The sequence below is a fragment of the Anopheles bellator genome, chromosome 2, assembly GCF_943735745.2.
Source record: "Anopheles bellator chromosome 2, idAnoBellAS_SP24_06.2, whole genome shotgun sequence".
Taxonomy (NCBI): Eukaryota; Metazoa; Arthropoda; class Insecta; order Diptera; family Culicidae; genus Anopheles; species Anopheles bellator.
The window spans coordinates 13,770,688-13,795,123 of NC_071286.1; the positions used below are offsets into that span (position 1 = coordinate 13,770,688).

At 49.4% G+C, this 24,436-nt stretch overlaps 1 protein-coding gene across 2 annotated transcripts; it reads left to right on the forward strand.

Moving 5' to 3' along the window:
* Positions 1 to 313: 313 nt before the first annotated feature.
* On the forward strand, positions 314 to 18,456 carry LOC131211151 (fatty acid CoA ligase Acsl3). Of its 2 annotated transcripts, XM_058204516.1 has the most exons (10): positions 314 to 434; positions 10,466 to 11,217; positions 13,891 to 14,026; positions 15,086 to 15,731; positions 15,803 to 16,137; positions 16,221 to 16,360; positions 16,494 to 16,666; positions 16,744 to 17,007; positions 17,100 to 17,375; positions 17,444 to 18,456. In XM_058204516.1, exons 2-10 carry the CDS (start codon positions 11,195 to 11,197, stop codon positions 17,596 to 17,598), a joined length of 2,148 nt encoding a protein of 715 aa, XP_058060499.1. In that variant the 5' UTR covers positions 314 to 434; positions 10,466 to 11,194; the 3' UTR covers positions 17,599 to 18,456. The 2 variants fall into 2 exon arrangements, with proteins under 2 accessions (XP_058060499.1, XP_058060500.1); XM_058204517.1 differs by lacking the exons at positions 314 to 434; positions 10,466 to 11,217 and adding an exon at positions 13,467 to 13,525.
* Positions 18,457 to 24,436: the final 5,980 nt, after the last annotated feature.

Genomic DNA, 24,436 nt, shown 5'->3' on the forward strand with positions numbered 1-24,436 from the left:
TTCAAATGGCAAGCGAAAACAGGATTGATTCACAAAGTCACGGTGATATTTCAAATCGAATGTGTATTTCCTGCGTGTCCAACCGGTCGTTAAACTGCCCAAATTGGAGTTCGCTCACCACCGCGAGTGAGCTAAGATAAACGGCGATTTGTGATTGGCCAATACAGACCGGGATATTTCTCACGTTCGCTTAGTCAGGTTCGCCATCAGGTTCAAAGTTTCAAAGTTACGTTCAACGGATTCTCAGAGAAACAGCCAGAGATTTCTTTCAAAAATTTTCCAACTCTTTTTCGCTCCGAACGTGCTGGGAATTTACGTTGGACCTGAAATTTCTTCTCTGCGCGGTGTGGTATTGTGTTTTTGTGCAGTTCAATACGGTGCCGATATCCCATATCAATATCCCGTTCCCGTTGTGATTACGTCGTCGTGAAAAGGTGAGGAATGTCGTGAAGAGTGTTGGAAGTCCCATTGTTCGTTATTTGCAAACATTGTGGTGTAAAAAAAGTGTAATATCCCGAGTGCGACGTGTGTGCGAAAGTGTGAAAGGTTCTTCGAAAAAGAAAGGCAGACGAAAAAAAGATTGGTGCCATGGAGAAAGGCAGAAACGCTGTTCCACTTCGTCACCTTTTCCATCGAAAACACGTCGAATGGCCGTGCGGAGCGTGGACCTCGCCTTGGTTTTGACGTCTCCGTTCTAGCGTTCCAGGTGAAGGCCTTCCTCTGGGCCTGCCTCGCCTCCAGCACCCTGAAACCCAAGCATCGTCTTCCGATGCTTCGTGATTGGAAACTGTAACGAATTCTGATGGTTTAATTTTCTTTTAGATAATGAGGGCAATTCGATGAGACGGAGAATCATGTTTCGGTTGTAGAAGCAGACACAGTGTGTGTGGGTTCTGCCGTTCTTTTTCCGCTTTCTTTTATGCTTGGAGCGGAGCGCCACGTTTTTATCGGCTCAAAACGCCCCACATCCGCCGGTGGCTAGAACACATTCCAACACAACGGCGAAGTTTATCACCTTGGCGTTCGCATCGACTCCCGAAGACCCATCAATCAATCGACGAAAACGGTTTCTAATCCGCCGATCGAATGCCAAAAAGTGGCCTAATGTCGGGTTTTTTTCTATTTAACCCACTCTTAGCATGGTGAAAGTGTGGGTCGCACACGATGCAATTATGCAGTGCCGTGCATAACGCGTGGCCGATGTATTTGCCCCTTTTCGCACCTTCTCGCCGCAGCTCCTTTCTCTCGTGCGAAACTGATGGCGGTGCCCCTCAACATGTTGGACGTCCGCGCGATGGCACACATTTCAAGTCGGTTTTTTCTCACCAACCCCGGACGGACACCGGTGTTTTGCGGTACGCGTAGTCCGCGCGCGCGAATAGTCCGGATCGTACGATGCCGATACCGTACGGCGCAGGACCGTGGCCACGCTGGTAGTGGTATTGGTTGGCCAACGTGCTTGCGGAGTCCACCTCTCTCGAGGGGAGAGAGTAGAAATCGTACCACATTTCGGTGTTTTGTGGTGCCTCTGTTTTGCTCTCTGCTCCACCGGATCGCGGACCGGTCAGTTGCCACAAAACGGGAGTAGGCCCTCCGGATAGAGAGAGGAAGTGAGCAGTATGTGTTTTGACAGTTCGACCGACCACTGAAACCGAGGAAAACTCCCCCAGATCGTGATGGTGTTGGTAATGCATCGGCGAAAAACATGCGATGGTATCCCGCGGCCGCCCCGCCATCAGCCGGTGGCCAACGCGGTAAAGGTATGGTGTCGTCACCCGTGCCCGGCAGAAACAGCGCTAAAGGAGGTCAACGCGTAGCTCGTGGATGGTGGCGGTGGACGGCCAGAGCGTGCAATCTGCAGTGGGTTGGGGGATGGATCCTCCCCGCCCGTGTTACGAGTGGTCTTGAAGGCACTCCGCGTTTTTGTCCAACTTGACGGCGGCTTCTTTTGGGGGTTCCTGCTTCTTCTAATGCTTGTCGCGCTGATGTGCCTTATCTCGCCAATGTCCCAGACGGCTGTCGATGGCAAGTCGAAGAAAGTCTTTCTCGATGCCCCTCTCGCCGTTGAACCGGTTTTTGCGCTTTCGAATACCAGTGGACGACAGATTAAGGACACGCTCGATCCGAATCGCAACCATAATGTTGCAAAGGTCAAGCAAAAAATCATTAAACCGTCCCTCGGGGAACTCTGGAGCTTTCGAAACTGTAGCAAAAAAGGGTTTCCCAAGGTTTGTCCTTGGTGACGGTAATGTTAAAATTTGTTTCAATATCCGCACCACTCGGTGTGGGGGCCGAAAAAACAGGAAAATCGATTGCAGAGTGAAACCTTTCAAAGGATTCGCATTGTCGTTGCATAAACCGGCCTCGGCGTGCCGCTAGAGTCGCTTCCGTAGCGGCACTGGGTCTCATGCTATTTAACTATTATGTTTCCTAGTTTCCGTTCCTTGCAGTCCTCGTAAATCACCTGACTATCCTTCGTACGGTTGTCGCTGCCGTGAAACCGATGCGGTAACGTGACCGTAACACCTTCCAAGCACTCACGACACGCCACTGTAATTATGCTGAGGTTCGCAAATCCGATTCACCCCCCGGGTATCGGAGTGTGCTGTATTCAACAAACAACAATTTAGCAAAAATGTACCTCAATTTTGAGACCGAATTGGCCTTCATCATTTCAACGTGGGTTCACGTACGTTCCTTTGCTAGAAGATGCGCCATGTGTTGTTTACGTATTCCCTCCCTGGAACACCCGGAGTATCACTTTTTGTCGGAGGAGCATTGGCCCCCCGATCGCTCTCTGGATGTATGTGTGCCATCTGGAAGACGGTGTTGCGCGGCCTCCCCAGCAGGCAGCAGCCCGCGTTCGTTGTTCGTGTTGTTGCTAAATTGTTGGCGTCCCCATTTCACCTCAACCGTAACCGGTTATTTGCGCCGGACCCGGAGCCGATCGATTCCTGGAACAACGGTAACCTTGAGCTCCTAGGGTGGGGTTGCGATGTTGTTTCTTTTTCTGGGTTTTATTTTTATATCCATCCCTTCCAACTTTGTCCTTCCCGGTCTGCGGGGCCGCCTGGTCTATTCCGTTTTGTCCAGCTTGGGCTAGGAAAAATGTATCTTCAATGCAATTTATTGTGCTACGCTTTTATTCTCAACACCAATGGCAGGCCCTTTTGGGGCAAGCTTGGAGGCACTACTGGACCCGGCGGAAGGGAATGAAGCGGTTTGCTGTGCTCCCAAAAGGGCTTATCGGGGCTTCCGTGCGAAGGAAAACCAGTTTTTCGTGATGCATCTTTCCTTTTTTAGCATCTTCTTCGCGCGGCATGTTGTGTCTGGTCCTGACCCAAGCGCACCGTTCGTGAGGGAGGTTATGGTGGCTACTGGAGCCTGAAAGAAACACGTGCGCAGTTGTGCGCCATGGCCGTTGGCCACGATGAAGAAAGCGCGAACCGTACTGGTCCAGAACTGAATGTGGCCCCCCCGGTGATCCGCTGCACGATCGGCGCGAACGGCGAGAGATGGGTTGTGTGAGGCCCATCGATGCACTTCACGTGAATGTGGCCAGACCTGACTGCATTTTTGTTGCGCCATTGTCTAGCGGAGCGATGGAAGTGATTACGTTACCCTGCGCCTCTCAAGGTGTTGTTTCTAAAAGATCTCATTCCAGCTTCTTATCTCGCCTCTTCGAACTGCTCGCAAAACAAATTATTTCCAAATTAACACAAACCGTTGATAATCATTCCGATAATACGAGATCTTCGAAGCTCACGAATGGCCTTTTCTAGCCACATTAGTGTTCGAGTGCTAATTACTGCGACCTTTTGCTGCGTTCAATGTGCGGTGCACGAGGCCGCCGGAGGTTTGGTGTCACATCAGCTTGCTGTCTGACCCCTCCTAGATTTATGATATCTCGTCGCTTGAGTACGCTATATGTATGTCTACATGTGTTCGACTGAACTCACGCCATGAATGTTATCCTGTTGATTACAAAAGCTCAATTTGAATGTTAGATAACAAGGTCCGATTGTTCTACAGCTCACGGGACCGATTAGGAGCTGCATTTTCATGTTCATGAATATCGCAACGTGTTGGACTGGAATCAGTTACCGACTTGCGCACGCGCTACATCGCTCACTGGCGCGAATATAATTACGAGCGCCAGCGCCAAGTACGGCGCTGATTTATTTCGTTACGAAATTTGTGGTTCTTGGAAAGCGCAGCGACAAGCAGCCCCCCCACCAGTTCGCACGAGTTACTCTCGTTGGCTTATCATATTTATGGGCAGCAATTAAAGGCCTTCCATCGGTGTTATCCACGGACGCACGGGTTGTACTCGGTCGCTTGCTTACGCAAACCGTTCTCCTTCGAGCGAACCGACATTACAGTGTGTGTCACAGACATCGGTTGGTTGACTGGTTGACCCACCACCGTTGGGTTGGTGTCCTTTTCATGCTCCTTCAATATCGTTTGGCGGAAATCGCTTTAGCGTTACCTGCCTCTGCTGTTTGTCTGACCTCGTCGGACGGACTCGTTTTTAATCTTGTTTGGTCAGACAACTTCAATGGCTGCTAAAATAGCGATAATGGGTCTAGAACCATGCTGTTTTTCATCGCCATTCTTAGAAGCATGTACATTTGTGGATACAATGGCTGCTGACTTACGTCGCGAACCGAAAGGAGTATGCTGAACCATCTTGTCGCTTGGAATTGTCGCTCTGCGCAAACGTGAGGGCTCTGTGCGATCACCTGTTTGAAGACGATCGTGGTACGTTGGAGGCCTCAACGCGGACACAGGACAAACTGCAGTAACTGCGGTGCATAAGGTCGAGGAAGAGGCACTCGGTGAACCGCAGACAGTTACCATTTGTCTTGGCCAGACGCATGAAACCAACGACATTTTTTTGTGATAAAAAACCATGAAAACACGTTGATACTGATTCTAATTCCTATGGCAAAAATGTTCCCAAACTGTTAGCATAGTGGCCGAGGTTGGTTCCCAGTTGGGAATGGCTTTAATTTTTCGAATCGTTTAGCTTGAAATGCCGATCCGCACGACGGTGGCGCACGCACCTCTTGCGCGCCAACCGATATTTTTGGTGGCCGCCAAGAAGCATGGTTGTTCTAAAATTAAATTAAACGCATGCAACGGAATGCTAGCAGAGAGGACAGGGAACAATCGTGAGTAATGCTCTCGGTGACTCCGAGCAGTAGCAGCTGCTTGCCTGGCCCCAAATTGCATCGAAAATGCGGTTCGCAATCGAATGCTGTGTCGCGAGTGACACTCTAGCTCTGGATGCTGTTGCTTCGCAGAAGAAACAGAATTATGTCGATAGCGTTGCCGGCTTCATATGTTGTCGGGTAGGCTCCTAGTGTTCAGCGGACCATACAATCCATTCCGCACGCACGTGGTCTGTAGCGCAAGCGCCATCCTGCAGGGGAGTTCACCAAATAAAGTGCATTGGCCATGTGAATCGTGCAACCGACAGTAGCCGGTAAATACTGCTTTTTCTCGCGTTTCTCGTTCATCGTTCCGTCACTCCGTGCCATTGCGTAACACGCGGTGGCCGAGTTGTATTTAACGAACAAACCACGATGGACGGACGAAACTTTGATCACTCTTTCGGGAAATAAGCGCGTCACAACAAATCGTTTATAGAATAAACAATGTCCACCTCTACGCAATCGTCGTTAAAATATGTCACCCCTCAATAAAGATCTAATTTCTATTTTAGAAGAAGAATCGCAAGACAGTATCCGACTCTGCGTCGAGACAGGAGGATGCTGGCGCCGGCCAGAGTCCCCGGTCGGTCGGTCACAGGCCACAGTCCACAGTCCTTCAGCGTCGCCAACGTCAGTCGTACGATGAGTCCAAAGATCGCGCTGAGATCGTACAGAAACGCACACAACCTGCCGCCGCACCACCAACACCGTCCTCTCGCAACACACATCCGACTTCTTATCGGATTTTTTGTGTGGCCCCCTCCCTAGTGGCCTCTCGTTGCTGCTGCGGATAACCTTAAATCGCATCTTACATACGCGCGCGCGCGCTCGAGAGGCATCATGTAACATAGCCGCCCGCCTTACGTTCCCCCTCGCGCGTTCCCCGTTGGAGATCGGCCGACGGGGACGAGACGAACCGCGTTGTCGATGTCGACGTCGGGCGGACTGTGCACCGAGCGTGAACCGGTACCGGTCGAGTGCTTGCAAGATCGCGCCCGCGAGGTCATTAAGCGATCGTTAGTCTCCGCTGATCGCGTAATCGAGGCAAAGATTTGTCGAATGAACGGCGGAGCGAACTATGGTTTCGCTTTCGGCGAAGCGATAAGACACAGACACCCGGACCACCGAGGCTGGGCCGGAAGGGGAGAAAATTAGATGATACCCTGATTTCCTCAATTTTCTCACCGTTGTGTTTCGGGGGAAATGGACCGACAGTTTACCGGTTAGGTAGGTAGCTGACCCCGTCGGGCTGTGATGTAAAGACATGTGTGGCTCGACGGGGAAAGTTGCGAAAGCCGCGCCATCACATTGCTCGTGATCGTGGCAAAAAGTGCAGCAAATGTTGACAGAAGCAGCGCGCACTGGAACTGGTTAGTAATTACCTGTTGTCGTTGACCTGTTTCAGGTTGACCACATTACGTTCGTTCTCATGTCGGCGTAATCCTCGACGGCAACGATATTGCAACGACTCAGCTTAAACGCTTTCGGCCAGACTTTTGTGGAATTGAGTAACGAACAAGCTCTCTTCCCTTGGCAAGAGGTCCGGGGCACAGATCAGTTCGCGCTAGCTCCTAGCGACCTAGCCCCCCGCAGATCAGCTGATAGTGTGGCACTGATGGCTTTGTTTACAATCGGCTTGATGGATGGGTGAAGTGGTACCGGTTCGCGTGCCGTTCGACAGTCGCGGAGAGGCCCTATGATGGCCCGCGATTGGCCGCGATCAATTGACACAGACTAATTGACAACATCAAACACAAACAGAGAGATCTCGCCGGCTCGCAGGGGTCGGTACTGTACCGCGAAGCGTCTCAAGTTCAAGTTCAACTCGGACCGCAGACCGTTTGGGCCAACGAGAGCGCGGAGCAGGATGGGCCAAGGTCGAGACGGCAACGCTTTTGTTCACTCGTTAGTGGCGCAACTCCTCTAACCCATCGCGTGGGGTATTGAAGCTTTGCATGGGGAACCACCGAGTGTGGGTCAAGTGATGCTGGAGTTCCGGAACCAACCGGATTACGCGTCCAGTTTCAAGCAGTAGGCAAACAGAACGCTACTGACGCCGCACTGGAATCCGGTTTTTGGGAGGAAACATCATTCATTTGAATAAAATAGTGCCACCTTGTCACGGAATGAGTACCAGCTTCATGGTTTTGGCCACTTAAAGACTAAAGTGTCCTCATGGTGTCCGGTATAGAAGGCTAATTACACAGTGAATGCCCTTTAGCATCTCGGAACGGTGCCATTTTCTTCGACGTGTATGATCGATCTAAAATTATAAACTCATTTGCCGTCGAACTAAGTCGATGGCCCTGTCCACCGATCCTTGCCCGAGTTAGTAGGAACCAATCAAGGCGCCAGTCAACCTCTGGCTCAAAGTCCTGCGCACACTTCCGTTTCGTTCCCCTGGCATCCGTTGCGGTTGTAAACAAACGTGGCGGGCGCCACCGTGCCACGGTATGGCCCTGTGTCCTTCGTGCCGCGATCTAATTTGTCTAACCTATTGCGCCTGCCTGAAGGATGATCGATCTTTGATAGCGCGGTCTGATGGGCGCCATGCTCTATATTAGGATGAATGACTTGATGTGGCTGGTGGTGATAATCGAAGTCGCGAAGTCGGGTGTCGGTTGATCGCGTGTTGGTCCTTGGTAGTTGCGACGTATACTTCCTAGTTTAGCGCACTCTAATCAGCGTGAATGGAGTGTCGGTTGAAGTGTAACGATTGCATTGATAAGGGCAACAGCATTTACCACTGGCACGGAAATCGCTTGAGGAGTGCTTCATTATCATCACCAATCACCAATAAGTGGCAGGTGGAATAACCACCGTACCTTTGAGCTGGTTCTTGTTTGACATGACCTGTGGAACTGCCCCAAATATTACCGTTAAGTTGTTTACGTTACGTTAGGGGTAATAAATTCCCTCCCGCAATGATGTATCCCCTTCGAAAATTTCTTTCTTTCTGAACTTTGGGGCGTGTAGATATTCTGGTTGCTTCCTTGCATGTAGCGTCCTTGTTGAATAATTGAGTTCCCATTTCGTCCTTCAATAGGACAGTACACGCCATGCCGCACACACACGTAGCGCTTTTCCATCATGATTGTCTACCTTGCCTGCGCGCTGCCAAGCCAAGTTACATGCGTAGCAACTTCATCAGACATATTTCTCGCATAGCAGCTCCCGGCAGGCCGCAGCGCCACTTCAAACCGAACAGGTGGACCATATTCTGTTTCAAAATTTAATACATTTTCACGCAGTTGATCCACGGCACACGGGTTTTGCTGGAGAAGAAGGATAGGGATGGGATAAGTAGCAGTTGGTGGTGGGATGGCTGCCAGTTTAGAGGTTCAACCAGTTATTTCAAGGGTGCCTTCGACTATGCGCGACAAAGAGTGGACATTTTGTTTATCAATCCTGCCAATGAATCATTCAATAAAGACACGAGTGTGTCTCTTACCAGCAAAAGCCCCCGGAGCATGACTAATACCGCGGGTCATCCTGGGGTGCCATTGTGTTGTTTCAGCGCAAACCGATACAGAAAGAAGACAAGTTTTTATGGGGCACGGGTGACACACAAAGCACAGAACCACAAAGGGGAGATAGTATCGCCTTCGAGTGAATCGCCACCATGGACTGTTTTTTCTGGTGGGCATCATGGTTCAGGTCATCCTTTGCAAACGCGCAACGCTGCTTGTGCAAAGTGATGGATTAAATTATGATACGATCGATAAACTCTGGCCAACGGGTGGTGGTCTCGTTGTTTATTTGTTAGTTGGGATCTTTTCGCATCCACCACCCCCATGGGCGGTTTATGTTCCAGTTCTGCGCTCCACCAGAAGTTAAACAACCGGAGTCCACCATCAGCCGGTATGCCGTGTTTTGGGTCATCTTGGGTGCGTCTGCTAGAGAAGCAAAGATTAAGGCGCCACGCACTCGACGCGATTGATGGCGCACCACACGCGTATGTGTGACGATCACCGACGTGGTTACGTCGGACGTACCCACGATCTCTCTCGATCGTGGTTGGGTGGCTCGATCATACGACCCTCGCTGTACTTTGTACCGGTGCCACGTGATCGGAGTTGGCGCGCGCGCGCGCTCTCTGCTCATTACTTTGAATTATCTCACCACCCAGGCCAGTTTAACGAGAAGGCTACAGCGCAGTGGCTGACCATTTCGCGGGAGCTTTTCAGGCCATCGTTAGGTCGGTTGAGCTGTGCTTTCTTTGGGCCACACAAGGTTTACGGGAATCGCTTATCACTGGCCGTGTGGCGGGGGTGGGCGTTATCAGCACTGTTGTGTCGCCAACCCGCTCTAGGCGCCGCTAAGATATCGCAGGAAAGCCCTCAATTTGTGCTCAATTTGAAACAATTGAATTAGTGACGCGTCCGCGACCTACAAAGCGTGGAGATGATCCCGCCAATGGGAGTGGACTTTGGATCAGCCTTCCGCGGGATGAGTAAATTGGAAATTGACCCACAAACGCAGCGGACTGCTTTAGGTGGCAGCTTCTCGACGCACCGGAAAATGTCCGTTTCCGTTACCGCAAAGTGTCCGCTTCTCAGTCGGAGGTGTCCATCCTACTGCGGTTTTTTTGAGGCACTAGGGATGCTTTAGAACGAATTCTAATAGTACCTTCCAGACTGTCCAGTATGCTCTTTTTCTCGTGACACGCAAAGGGGTCGCTTAGAATGAAGGTAACCTACCTTGGGCTACGGTAGACGAGTTCTCTCGCTTGCTTCGACTTGATTAAGGTTACGAATTCGCCAATCATCGACCGTCATTATCAGCAGTAGCCGTGTACCAGTAACTGGCTTGCCCGGCTTCCGCGGCCTCTCTGACATGGTTGAAGAGGTGGTAGGAAGTAGAATATTCGAGTATTAATTATAACCTCTTACACGCGCGACCAGCAGCGTCATTCGTCACTTGACCGGATCCGGAGAACGATCGTAAATCACACACTCTCGATAGTGCAACCTGCTGGAATCTGCTGTAAGATAAAACGTGTTTTTACTCTAATCCTGTAAGGGTCTTGTCCACCGATCGATTTAGGCGTTCTTAGTGGGTGCTTTAATGAGTTAGTTTTGAAGTATCTATGTCGGCCTTTTTGTGGTTCCCTTTAATTCCGCAACCGATTGATGGCGGTTTTTACGGCTTCTCGAGTCAAAGTTTTACGTCAATCGTTTAAGCCTGATTTTCGATGATTTTTTTCCATGCATCCATTAATACCGCTTTTGTTGTGTGTCTCTTTCCAGGGCTTGCTTGCCACAGGTGAATATCGGCCACGCGCGGAGTCGTGGACTGCCCGGCGCCTGAATCAGCTGAAGCGACGTCAGAGTGGCGCGCATTCGTTTCGTCGTCCGTTTGCATAATTCACATCCATACCATCCGGGAGATCATCCGGGGCGCGTCATATCTCTGTGTGTGGATCATCCGTGTTCCGTCACGATCCAGAAGTGTGTGTCTGTGTGTTTCATTGCTCCAACCGGACCATCTCTAAATGTGCATCACATCTTCAGCACGGCCGGTGGGAATCATTTTTGTGACATTGACCATCACCATCATTAGCATCGATTAGAAGGCAGACACCTTTGCAACGTTTACCCGTGTTCGGTGCAACAATTCTCCTCCCTTCCGAGAGGACACGTGTTTGTTGATCACGTTGATCGGCAGTGTTTCGTTCGGGGAACAGTACATTGTATTCGCGTTTCAAGAACTCTGTGTGTTTGTGTGTGTTTTTAGGAATAGTAACTTATTAAAAAGGCGTCAAAAGATTCCCTTCCCGGAAATGACAAATCAACTAAAAGCTTAACGTCCAAAACACTTACTTCGTTCGCATTGTAAGAGACAAACTTCCCGATCCAAGGGTCCGATAGAGTTACCAAAACCGAAGATTGTTAATATCCTACGCAACCGCGCAGCGCGTTGTGCGGTTCTGAACGAAACCCCGACCCGGAGGGTTTCAACCGTTAAGCGTAGCAAAAATGTTCATCGAAGAAGACATTCAGTAAGTAGAGGCGCGCCGGTTTGGGCGGCGGTTGATTTTTCGATGCGTTCAAATTTGTTGACACTCTCTTTTTTTGCCTTAACTGTTTTTGATTTTTCCGTGTTCGCCTTTCTTTTCTCTCTACTCGGTACTAAGTGTAGAATTGAAGTATTATTTCCAACAAACCTAACAAACACGTTTCTAACAGTGAGATTGATGAAGCGATTCCTCGCCATACTAATCGTTTCTTTCTTTAACCCCCCTCTTTGTCTACTTTTAGCTTAACGTTGCATGATAAACTCAGAAAACTGTAAGAACCCACAGTTTTCACTTGATGTCGCCTGTTTTGTTAGTTCTATCGATTTCTGTTGACGATTTCTTACCGTTGCTCGTATTGTTCACGGCTAGAAGTATCACCAAAATGTAGTGCATAGGCTTAACCTCGTAGCAGTAGATCTATTGCTTTGAAACATCCGTCACAGAAAATCACACTCATCACACAACTTTTCATTCCCGGGGACAGGCCGGCAAGCGTTGACCAGAACTGAATCGTGAAACGTCTTCGAACCGTGTTTGGTGGTGCTTATCACGGGTTCGAGTTCAGCTTATCGGTTACCAGTCACCGAGAGTCAGACTCACAGAGAAGGCTCACTGGTTTCTTTACTCATCGATGTTTGCGCGGTTCCAAAGGTTGCTGCGCCCGATGTTGCAATCGGGATTCCATGCATTAGTAGCTGCCAGGGTTTCCCAAAACGTGCCCGATATGCTATCTGTTGCTGCATAATCCTCATTCATCCGGACGTCGGTCCGAAGCCCAATAGATAAAAACATACGAACGCCGGGTGATGGTAGAAGCGGATGCACCTCGTCGCATGCCGGATTCGTTATCGGTCAAAGGGCTGCTTCCGTCTATCGCACATAATCAATGCAATCCTTACGCACGGAGCGCACTCCCCGGCGGGTCGAAGTCCAGCCTCGATTGACTTGACGAAAGTCGACGTTGCCGCCTGTTGATGATAGGCTCGTATCAGCTCAGCAATCATGGCACAGTTCCAAGGAGTCTAGTTACAAAGCAACCCGAAAAATGGCACTTACGTTGCCATGCTGCCCGGTTTTCCGGTTCGGATTTTTATCTCGATCTGGGCGGGTACTTTCTATTTACCGGTTTCGGGGGGATTTGTTAAGCTCTCTGCTGGCGCAGAAATTATCCGTGTCCTTGGGGCGCAAATCGCAACCCCATCGCTGCCGCGCTACTCTAAGCCCAGCAAGATATGAATTCGATTTTCTCTTTTTTTTTTAATTCCATAGCGGCGCACGATAACTGATTGGAGGAAGACAATTGCACGAAGATTTTTTAATTATCATTACATAACACGCACAAGCGCCATAAACATTTCTGGAGCGCACTGCTTGGTTATGGCGTTGTAATGGCCCCCACTGTGACCAAGACCCCTGAGGTGACCACCGGTAAAAGAACAAAAAAGGGACAAATCAATCTTTGCTTTCTGGTCCCTAATCTGCGTGTCGGTCAGAGCTTTGAATTATTTTCACCAGGCTGCTTTCGGGTAATCTTATCGAAGTTGGCTGGCAGAGTCCGGCCGAACGCGCAACCGAAGTGGCTGGTGCTGGAGGTTATCGGCTTAAAACAACCCACCGGTTGGTTACACCGCACCAATCGTAGGTTTGCCAGTTTCGTCATCAAATTGACCCAGTCCTAATCCTGGTCTTCCGTTCCATGCTTTATGGCATTTTTGTTAGATCTATCGCACGCATGTCCTTGGAAGCTGTAACCGATTTGCACAGTTATTTGGACCAGGAACTCCAAGCTAGCAGCTAGAGAACACTACTGCGCCCTCAAGATCCGGATACTGGACCGAAGGGCAGCAGCAGCAGAGTTGTTGTCCGTTTTGCCAGTTATGTCCGATAAGATTCTGACTGATAAGTTCCGTTGCACACCCCCTTCGCCATATTATCACGTTATCTCTCTCTCTCTGTCTATCACTCTTTATCGGTATAGTATGTGGCTGATGATGTGGCTCTTCTATGGTCAACTCTTGCCATTGCGGCGCCCTCCTTGAACGTGAACTTGGAGTGCCTTTTTATGTTTGTGCCGGTGGAGGTGCAGCGCTCAGTTCGTGGTTCTGCTCGTTCCGGTGCGGTGGAGTTTCCGCTAGAGGTCTCCGGTGTTGTGTGGTAGTTGTTTCTGGTTGCAGTTGCAGTTGTAGTGTGTGTTGTGCACCGTGCCCAGTAGCGCCAAGTTCTACTTCTACATTCCGACTTTTGGGTTGACTGCGCTCTGCAGCAGTAAACACACGATGGTTCGGCAAAAGTAAGGCGTTGTTCCGAAGTGTTCTTAGTTGGCGGTGATGATGGTTCTTTGTTTCTAGGCAGAGCTGTAATGAGCATAATGCGCGTACACATTGTTGGGGCCGGGTCAGCGCCTTCTTTAAGTGGTGCTTGAAGAAACTCTTACATTGCTAGACAGTGGGGATTCCGTGTAAAAAATTAACATTCATATAACTTATCATTCATCACGATGCTTAACACTATTAGTTTACGTTTCTAATTTAACTATAATTTTTTTTATTTCACATTGCACGACGTTTTTTTTCAAACATCTCAATAGTTATGAAATTTACACCTCTAGAAACTAATGGCCTTTTGAACTAATTTCCTACACTTTCCCCACGACAGCATGGAGAGCGTCTGGGTTCAGACGGCCATCGGGGCGATCAAGATCATCTCGATGGTTTACGACATTATCACGATGCCGATCTACCTAGTCATCCAGCGACCATGGAAACGGCGGCAGCTGGCACGGCGCGTAAAGGTAAGCGGAGAGCGTGAACTACGCCGGCAGAGGATCCTTTCCTGGGAATGTCAAAGAAGTGCTCGGACACACGGCGCAAAATGAATGCTGGTGGCGCTACGGAGGCGCTTAAGCGGGGGCCATAACTCCGAATGTAATCCTTCCCTCCGAAGTTAAGCTCCACGTTTGACGCATGAACATTCTTTTATTTTGCTGTTACATAGTGACTCGCCGCGGCGACGCTTATCGGAAAGTGTAACTTTATCTATGTTTCTCCCGGTGTTTTGGCTTATCATCATGAACCGCGTGCGTACTGCATCTCGGCCTTTTGAGCTCTTGACGGGTTTGCAATGTGCAAAAAAAGTTTTATCTTAATTTCAAGCACATTAGCTACTGCTGCGAGGTTTACCACTAACCCCTCTGGCGCACACGCAACAGGTGGCCTGCCCTGCCGCATGGCAGAGGAGAACTCCATTGATGTGTGGTGGTTGTGGTGGTCCACTAGCTGCCCTTGCAATGCTGGCCATTTCCTCCACCACTGACCGCGAAAGGGTTCGCGTGTGTTATGCGATAATATCGTACGATACTATATAACCGTGACCATAGCCTTCCGAGTAAGGGTTTGCTTGAAAGTTTCGCAAATTATTCCGTTCGTTCCAGCCACGGGTCGGTGCCGTTTCGATGGTGGTCGTGGTTATAATTGCACGCAAATATATTGATGGTTTCGGTCCATGTATAGAAGCTTGGGGCATCTTGGGAGGGCACACGGCCGGTACCTGGAAGGTAGTAACAATGTTTTATATAAAAGAGTATAGACGATTAAAAGGGGGGAAAATGTTTACATCACTTTTCGCACTAAAGAGATAATACAGAACCGGGCCACGATAACTTCGTGACCGGCTTTCGATAAACAATTCATTAGCACCTTCTTGTGGGCGAGATACGAACCGAACAGGGCTTGGAATGGATTAACAATAGTATCGCGAAATTAGATTAATTTCTACTGCCGATAAAGGCGCTACGACAGAGATTGCGGTCCGTTGGCGAAAGTTATTGATCAATGTGCTTTGTGCTTTCCAGGCAAAGATCGTTCAACAGGATGACACGTCGATCACATACCGCACCCTCAACTCGCCGGGCGAGATGCACGTCAAAATGTTGCAGAACAACATCGACACGCTCGAGCGGATGTTTAACTTCGTGACGAAGGTACACACGACCAAGCGGTGCATCGGGACGCGCCAGATCCTGAGCGAGGAGGACGAGATGCAGCCGAACGGCCGGATGTTCAAGAAGTTCCGCATGGGCGACTACATGTGGCGCAACTTCATCGAAACGGAGCATGCGGCCGCCTGCTTCGGACGTGGTTTGCGCGAACTTGGCCAGCAGCCGAAGCAGAACATCGTGATCTTTGCCGAAACGCGTGCCGAGTGGATGATCGCGGCCCACGGGTGCTTCAAGCAGAACATGCCCGTGGTGACGATCTACGCAACGCTCGGGGACGACGGCGTGGCGCACGGGATCAACGAGACGGAAGTGACGACCGTGATCACCTCGCACGAGCTGCTACCGAAATTCAAGACCGTGCTGAGCGTGACGCCAAACGTGAAGAAGATCATCTTCATGGAGGACCAGCTGCACCCGACGGAGACGACCGGTTTTAAGGAGGGCGTCGAGATCATTCCCTTCAGCAAGGTGATCGAGAAGGGCAGTACAAGCAAAATCCGTAAGTAGAGTGTGTGTTGATTGGGGGGATGATCGTGGTCTCATTGTTGGTCACTCTTGTCTCCCTTGCAGCTGGATCATCCCCGACCGCTGACGATACCGCCATCATCATGTACACATCCGGCTCGACCGGCACCCCGAAGGGTGTCCTTCTGTCGCACGCCAACTGCATCGGCACGATGAAGAACTTCTGTGATATCTTTAAAATCTACCCGGACGATGTGCTGATCGGATTCCTCCCGTTGGCGCACGTTTTCGAGCTGCTGGCCGAGAGTGTTTGCCTGCTGACGGGCGTCCCGATCGGCTACTCGACGCCCCTCACGCTGATCGACTCGAGCAGCAAGGTGATGAAGGGCTCGAAGGGTGACGCATCGGTACTGCGGCCAACCTGCATGACGTCCGTTCCGGTATGATCCACGCCCAAGTGCACCGTAAAAGCGAGTCTCCCATCACTAACCTACTTTTGGACTGGCTGTGGCCCCTTTTACAGCTCATCTTGGACCGAATTTCCAAGGGTATCAACGACAAGGTTAACGCCGAGGCCCCGATGAAAAAGGCGTTCTTCAAGTTTGCCTACAACTACAAATCGAAGTGGTGTGCCCGTGGCTTCCAGACGCCACTGCTGGACAAGTAAGTGTCCCGCCTTTTTTAATCAACTTGAAACATTAAATACCTGCAAGTCATCGACGATCCGGGGTTTAGAATGCACATTACGAGAATTTGCCACATTAACCGGATCGAATCTATTTTTGTTTCCCCCTAGAATACTGTTCAAAAAGATTGCCAAACTGCTCGGTGGCCGGATTCGTAGCATCCTGTCCGGTGGTGCCCCGCTGGCGCCCGATACCCACGAACAGATCAAGCTCTGCCTATGCGTCGACGTGATTCAGGGTTACGGTTTGACGGAAACCACCGCCGGAGCGGCAGTTATGGACAGTGAGTACTAATGCGCATCGGGGAGGGTTATGTGCTGAACTCGTGACTCATTTTACTACGTGGCTTCCTTTTTTCAGAATGGGAGATGGAGTACAGCCGGGTCGGAGCACCGTCATCGAGTAATGACATCCGATTGATCAACTGGGAAGAGGGCAACTATCGGGTCACGAACAAACCGTACCCGCAGGGAGAGATCGTCGTCGGCGGCACTACGGTGTCGAAGGGCTACTACAAGCTGCCCGGCAAGACGGAGGAAGAGTTCTTCGAGGAGGACGGCCAACGGTGGTTCCGCACCGGGGACGTCGGCGAGGTCCATCCCGATGGAGCGCTGAAAATTATCGGTACGGGAAACAGAAAGCCATTGGCGGTGGCCTCCAGTGTAGATCGGTGTAATTGAGTTCGCCATTTGTTTTGCCCCCATTTTCCGATGCAGATCGTAAGAAGGATTTGGTGAAGCTACAGGCGGGAGAGTACGTATCGCTGGGCAAGGTAGAATCGGAACTGAAAACGTGCCCCGTCGTCGAGAATATTTGCGTGTACGGTGACTCGACGAAGCAGTACACCGTGTCGTTGATCGTGCCGAACCCGAAGCACCTGGAGGACATTGCCGAACGCTTGGACATCCGTGGCGTCGAGTTCGAGGCGCTGTGCGCCAATCCAAAGGTCGAGAAAGCCGTCCTGCAGGAACTGGCTGAGCACGGTCGCAAATGTAGGTGTTTCGGTGTGTCCGCCGGTTTCAGCGACCGCTCTTCATCACTGTCCGATTGTTTGTTGCAGGCAAACTGCACCGCAGCGAAATCCCTGCCGCAGTGCATCTGTGCAAGGACATTTGGACACCCGATATGGGCCTAGTGACGGCTGCCTTCAAGCTGAAGCGAAAGGACATCCAGGAGCGGTATCAGGCGGAAATCAACAAGATGTACGCAGCGTAGACTGGTGTGCGCCAAATACTTCCGAAACGAGCGAAAGAAACAAAATCAACACAATCCACGCGATAGTCTGCTTCTCGCATAGAGGGACGCGACCGAGGGGTTGAGGAGGAGGATCACCTTGAGCATTCATCACTGTACACTAGGACACTCTTTACATTGGATAAGGGAACGCGAACTCGATACAAAGCAAATGCGCGCGCCACGTTCGTCTGGTTGTTGGGCCACGTTGCAGGTGGTTTTGGAAGGTCGGGAACTGTGTATCGTTTTCTTCCTCAATATCTTCCGGTACCGTTCTGGTTTACATTAGAGACATGGCCTATGTGGCGGTGGTTGTCAAATTAACAGCCAATTGCCCAGCGGACAGAACACAGAGCGATATGTACGGTGAAGGAACCGCAGCCAAAAATAGGAAAAAACCCACAAGAGGACAAAAAGGATCCACAACGGAAACGTGCTCTATGCACTCCGCATGCGCTCGACTGAGACAGACTTTAGATTTATATTTTCCATCGGTTTTTCACTTATTATCGTTCTTTCAATTTTTTGTTACCTATTATTAATGTCATTATTATCGTTTTGTGGCGATCAGCTTTACTTTTGGTGCATACCAATGTTTTCGGTATGTTTATGCTGAATGAGACTAAATGTGGGATAAATAAGACGCGGTTGTACGCCAACGTCCATTTGAATTTGTTTTATGTTTCAATTGTATCGCTGCCCAAACAAGGTTGCCCTTTGGGCCAGGTCAAGGCAGATGCTTTAAACGTCAAGCATGAATTTGAAAAGATGTTCCAAACATGGCTCGACATAACGCTGCGCCCCGCGCAGGATACTGATGAAGCGTGACACCAGTAATACCCACCATACCCGGCTGCGATCGGTCTGTTTCGTTCGGTGACTGTTTGGCAAAACGTCGGCACTCGGGCAGCATGTAGATAGATGTGGGTGCTTTTATGCTTTTGTTAGCATATTTCATTTCATTTTTTCGCATAGCGGCGTGCAGGTTCATAAGGTAGTTAGGGAGAGACTTATACGAAAGCATGAGAGGATTAGACAAATGATATTTAAAAACACAATAAAGAATCACAAAATTATCCACTCTTCTTCACTTTTCTCTTGCTTTCTCTCATCTGCGCGCTCTGTCTCTGTGACTAACCGATTTACCTTTCCTTTCTCTTGTTTTTCGAATTAACCCATCTCGTACTGATTCTTCTCATCAAATCTTATTATTAGCTGTAAAATTCATCCAAACAACAGGAAAGTATAGAACGCCAGGGTGGACCAGTGTCTCTGTAATAAATTATTGTTACTGTAAAGTAGTTTAGCTAAAGATTGCTGTCGGTGAGCGTGTGCGACTTGAACCGACGATATATCTGGCCACTCGATATCACGAATAAATCGCACGATAAGGAGATAAGGACGGTAGCAAAGATGCTTAATTAAACTGGGAATATAGAATCGGTAAACGGAGCACGACGGTGGCAACTGAAGGATATCAGTTTTTCCCTTTAGTTATATGTATAAGAATGGCTTAGTTTAGACACTTGTTGAACGGGATCAGGCGAGCAAGCGAGTCGAGCGATATTGAGCCGATCGACACAAAACAGGGCCGGCAAATGGTGGCACCGAGCGAGTTCCTATGCATCCGAAGGAAGATCCAAACAGCAAACATTGTAAATAGGATCCCACAGAGCGCACCGGCACGGAAGGGCGTGCCAGGATTTCATCATTGTTAGTCGGATAATTGCACTGTATTTTTTGTTAGTAAATATTTTCAAAGATTCAGTAGAAGAAAAAAGCGTATGCGTAATGCCGTATTTTAACGGTAGTCCAGCCTATGGGAGTAGCATAATATGGGAGAGAGCATTAAAGAGCGGCACATTGGCAACTAGACGTACATAGTAAAATATGAAATCACATTACTTGAACAAAACGGAAACGGTAATGGGAGAACATTCGGGAACTGGCATTCGCTTTCTGAGAGTCTGATTAGATAAGACACATTTAGATGCTCACCCGTGCGTATAACCAGCAGAGGCAGCAGAGGGCTAGGTAGCTAACATCAAGTGGGAAGGACCAGGGACAAAAGATACACGAAGTAATAAAGTGAAATAAAACGTGCTTAGTTAAAGATGGGAAAACAATAAAGTTAACTAACTATCCAACTGTTGTCTTCTTTTTTATCGTACAAAGTTTTTTGCACACAGTGTGTAAATTCCAAATCTTTTTTGTTTCGTTTTAATACAAAAAAAAGATAACACATCAGCCCAACACGTTTCGGTGGGCCTTTTAAATTATGGTTTTTAAAGATGCAAAAATGGAAGCGAATGAACCACCCTGTATCGGGCGCGCGCAGGCCTGCTTAGTATTTTGAAATGTAGATGGCGCAGTTGTTCACTTACACATCATTCAAGAACCCAACGGCAGCGGTTGATTTTACATTTAATTCCAATCAAATTTAAAGCTGGCCTCATTCGAATGATAAAAAACAAAAAAAATCACATGCCATAAGAGAATCATACCATTTAATTCTGACATTGACGTGTTACATGGTGGATTAATTAAAAACAAATACGCATCGGCAAATGCGTGCCAAAAAATGTAATCGCCACGGGAGGGTTCTTCGCCACACCACGCTGGGACAGTAGCGCTGTGGCGCAATTTGGGTTACTGCGGTTCTGGTGCGTGGTCCGCCGTCACCATCGGTGCGCGGTGCGGTTAATTGAACGGCCTTTCTTGACACACTCTCCCCCAGCCAGCCGCCCTGCAGTTGATTACACCGTATAATTGCTCGATAAAATCTATTATCCGGCCCGAAAAAGGGGCGTACGCCGTTGTGGCCACGGTGGTGGAACGTGGACGAGGATAATTTGTTGCCGAAGGCTGACGGTGGTGGTGGTGGCGTGATTGCAGTTCTCATGTGTTCTCATCAGGCGCGCAGTCATCATGTTTAAACGAGGGTAAAAATGACCGGCCGTTCCGGGCCCGGTGTTTGATGTTTGGCGACCGCCACCGCGATAGGGGCGGTGTCGTGGGGCCGCACCACCGGACCACGTGATGGTCGCCATTGCCGACCGCCACTCGTCGATGAGCCCCGAAATTGTCCATCCATCCAACCCGGTCAACACCGTGATGCTCTGCGTGGTTTGATTTTGCGTGTTTGGAACCGATTGCCTGTCCCGTACGGAACGCGTTCGTCCGTTTTTTGTTTTCGTTCTTCGAATCTGGTCCGAGGATTGAGGGCAGGTCAGTGCACCCGTCCCAGTGTACCCTTCAATTTCAACGAAACCAGGCGGTGGGTGCTGATTAAAACAATTCCCCCCGGTCGCCGCGGAAAAAATGCGTCACGATGGTCACTTTTCACCGCCATCGATCCTGGGTGGAAGATCCAATTTCGGTCCCCAATTATTCTGGCCGCCACGCATAATTCCAACCTACACGGGCGCAATAAAGCAGGGCCAGAGTTTGGGCAAAGTTTTTCGTAATCATAATTCTTCGCCGAGCTCTGACATGCCCGTCGGTGTCTGGTGTCGGGTATGTTGGCAATTAATTGGCCCGTACATCTGGCATCTGCGCCGGGAGTCAGGTGAGAAAAGTTTGATCCTAATTAGTGCGGAACGAGACGCACGGTTCTCGGAATTATCGGTTCTCTCGGCGAGCCTATTCGGGGATGCTGCCTTAAGAAGAAACTTTTTATGAACGTGTTTAGAAAGAAATAAAATAAATCATTCAGGATGCCAGTGCTGAAACCATTGTCTCGAGACTTCCAGATCCCTTCGCGTTTGGGAGCGTAAAAAACTCGAAAGCAACGCCACATATATTTCCCATATTCATAAAAGACGCACCGGAAATGTCGCTCCGAGCCCTCCGGGCGGACCTCCTTCGACATCGTTTTTTATTACACCACTACGCTTGGCTGTGTAGGTCGCCGGTGACGCATCGCGCGCTCCCCCCCCCGGGCAAATGGCGTGTCACCTTCACCTCCCGAAGCAGGTGCCGCATACGCAAATCCATCACGTCCCAAGCCATAACTCATCGTGTTGCGCAGCACAACCGGAAGTAGCGGAAGTGCGGGCCGCGTCAGGTGTGCGCAAAGCCGGGCGGCTGGTGCCGGGCACAGTAAACGCCACCGCGTCTTGGTCGATTGTCGCGCGTTCTCATTCCGAATTCCGATTCCGTGCGCCGATGAAGCCGAGACGACGATACGTTCGATAGATACGATAGGCTGGACAGAAAGAATTTGGTTGGGACTCCAAACATTTAATGTAAGCCGTTGCGTCTCAGCATGTTTGCCCAGCCCCGGGCAACGGTCTGCTGCAATGTTCGCGCAGCGCAAACGCTTCAAACGGGACCAAATCACTGCAGAAGCCTCCATTAGTGATGTCCTCCGGCGACGGCTGCACCGTGGAAGGCAACGGCCCCGGGCGGCCATCGGTGCGGTTTTCGATTTGCATAAATGCTTGCATAAATAATGGACGCATCTGTGACGCCGACGGGGTGGCCATTTCGTGCGCACCTTGGCCTCACCTTAGACTGATTCATTAAATCGAACATCCCGCCGGCGGATGGCGGGCCGGCGTCGTCGCGGTCGAACGCGCAGGACGCAAAGTCTGTCCCGCCCGACGCGCAGGCCGACGACCGACCGACCGGATGGAGGACGTTAAGCTGAGGAGCAGCACTAGAGGAGTTACGGACTCCGCGGGCTACGGGCTCTTTGCCAGCGCACTGATTTATTTCACTAGCCGAGGTAATAAAATGACACAATTTAATTTGGAGAACGGTAATAGAAAGAAATTTACAAATCTATTAGTTACGCCTAGTATAGTGTTTCCTTCCTCCAACGATAATTTTAAATCAACATGCAAATGATGGCACTAAACGAAAGGATGTGTCCTCTAAATGCTTTGCTTTAAGGCATACGCAATAGATGAAATTTTAATTTGGTCAGGATAATTGAAAAAGGATTGTAGGGATTACCGTGATAAATCCCCATTAATTGGAGGAACTGCCATTGACTCAGAGCTCCGACATGATAACTTAACATAATAATAAATACGAATATTTAACTTCGATATTAAAGTGCGCCAATTTTGTTGGGCTGAACAAACTTCACGTGAACATAACTGTGACAGGAGTCATCAAACCGACGTGTCGTCGATGGTCATAAAGAGCATAATAAAATCGCCACCAAACCGAACTCCATTTGCGTATGTGCGCAATTCATGCGTCTGCGTTTTCGGTGCGCCATCGTCCGTCACAAAGCATGAGCTCATCCGAAGAAACGGCAACAACACGATGATGATGCTGATGCCGATTGTGATGGTGAAAATGAACGAAATTGGCACAAAACTTGTGTAATAATGTTATTTGCGCGGTAGCAAATTGTCACTGCCGCGGAGCGTGCAGAGTTTGGAGCGCACCAAAAAAAAAAGGCGACGGGCTCGAAACTCCGCCGTTGATTGAAACACACTTCTCTGACAGAGCGTACACATAATTCAACACCCTGCACCAGAACTTTTTGCCCACGCCGCCTCGCCGTCGCCCCAATTTAATCATCCCGCCGAAAGGCCGAAGAACAATGTTCACAACATCGTTAGCGGCACAATTTTTGTTCAATTTCTGCTTTTTATGGCGTCGGTTTTCGGTTTCGGTCTGTCTTGCTGGCCAGAAAAAAAGAGTAAAAAAAAAACGCGCAACAGTAAAACATATTCCATCTAGCAACCGAACAACACGGTGACGATCGTTGCCATGGGCAGGTTGCTGCTGCGACTGGAAATAATGTTTTCAAAGTTTGTCGCCTGCGAAAGGGGAATTATTGTCCTCAAAAAATGGACGAATGGAACGGCTTTTTTTGCCCATACAGTAATGTTGCCCGATGCCCGATAGGATTTTAGATAGAAACCGGAAATGGAACCGTGGCCACGTGTTTCCGCCAAAATATTGGCGCTTGCATTGGAAACCCACTGGAAAACTGCTGACATGCCGGAAAATCAGCCGTATAGATTTCAGTTGATTTAATTGTTTTTCGAACTGTTTCGATAGATGGGACCCAACACAGTATCAAGTGGTGCTGGGGCCATGTGAGTCAGTGTTTTTCGCTTCGTTTGTTTGTTTGTTTTCGTTTGGGGAAAACTTTTCCCTTTCTACGCTTTCGAGCCCACTGAAATCTGTGGAAATCAATCTGTGTTCAGGTGGACTGGGATTTTCCTCCCCTTATCCTGAGATCTCAGATTTCCGGTAACGTTCCACGAAAAAGCGTCAATCTCTTTGCATTTTATGGATTACTCCTGCACGGACGCGGCCAAGAAAAGTTTGACGACAAATAGAGTTGCCACCGAGGGCTTTCGGTAATTGAATTTGTTGTCGTTCACTTTTCCGCCCTGTGTCCTGTGGAGAGGTCGGGAAGGGCTGTAAAATATTTGCCACGAGAGCACTGTGCCGTAATGGGTCAGGGCATGGGGTGACCGGAAGGTGCTTCTGCTGCTGCCACGCTTTCAGCCTTCGTTACGAAACTAATCGGGCGGTTGATTAATATTGATTGATAATGATTTAAATACGGCAGCCAACCGATCGGGGCGGTCTGTCAAATTCGACGCGATTGTGGTGGGCGTTGAATGGTTCTATTATTGAAATTAATTTAATTTTATTAGGTAATCAGCACAGCTTTTCATCAACCGATAAGGTTTCGGTCCACTTGAAAATTTCATTCGCTCACGGAAAGTTCATTCACACCTTCTATTGCACGTGATTCTTTTACGAGAACCTTAATCGAAAGTTTAAAAGTTGCTTTGCTAACTAGGATACGCCACAACTTTTGCTCCGAGGGTTGGACCCTTCG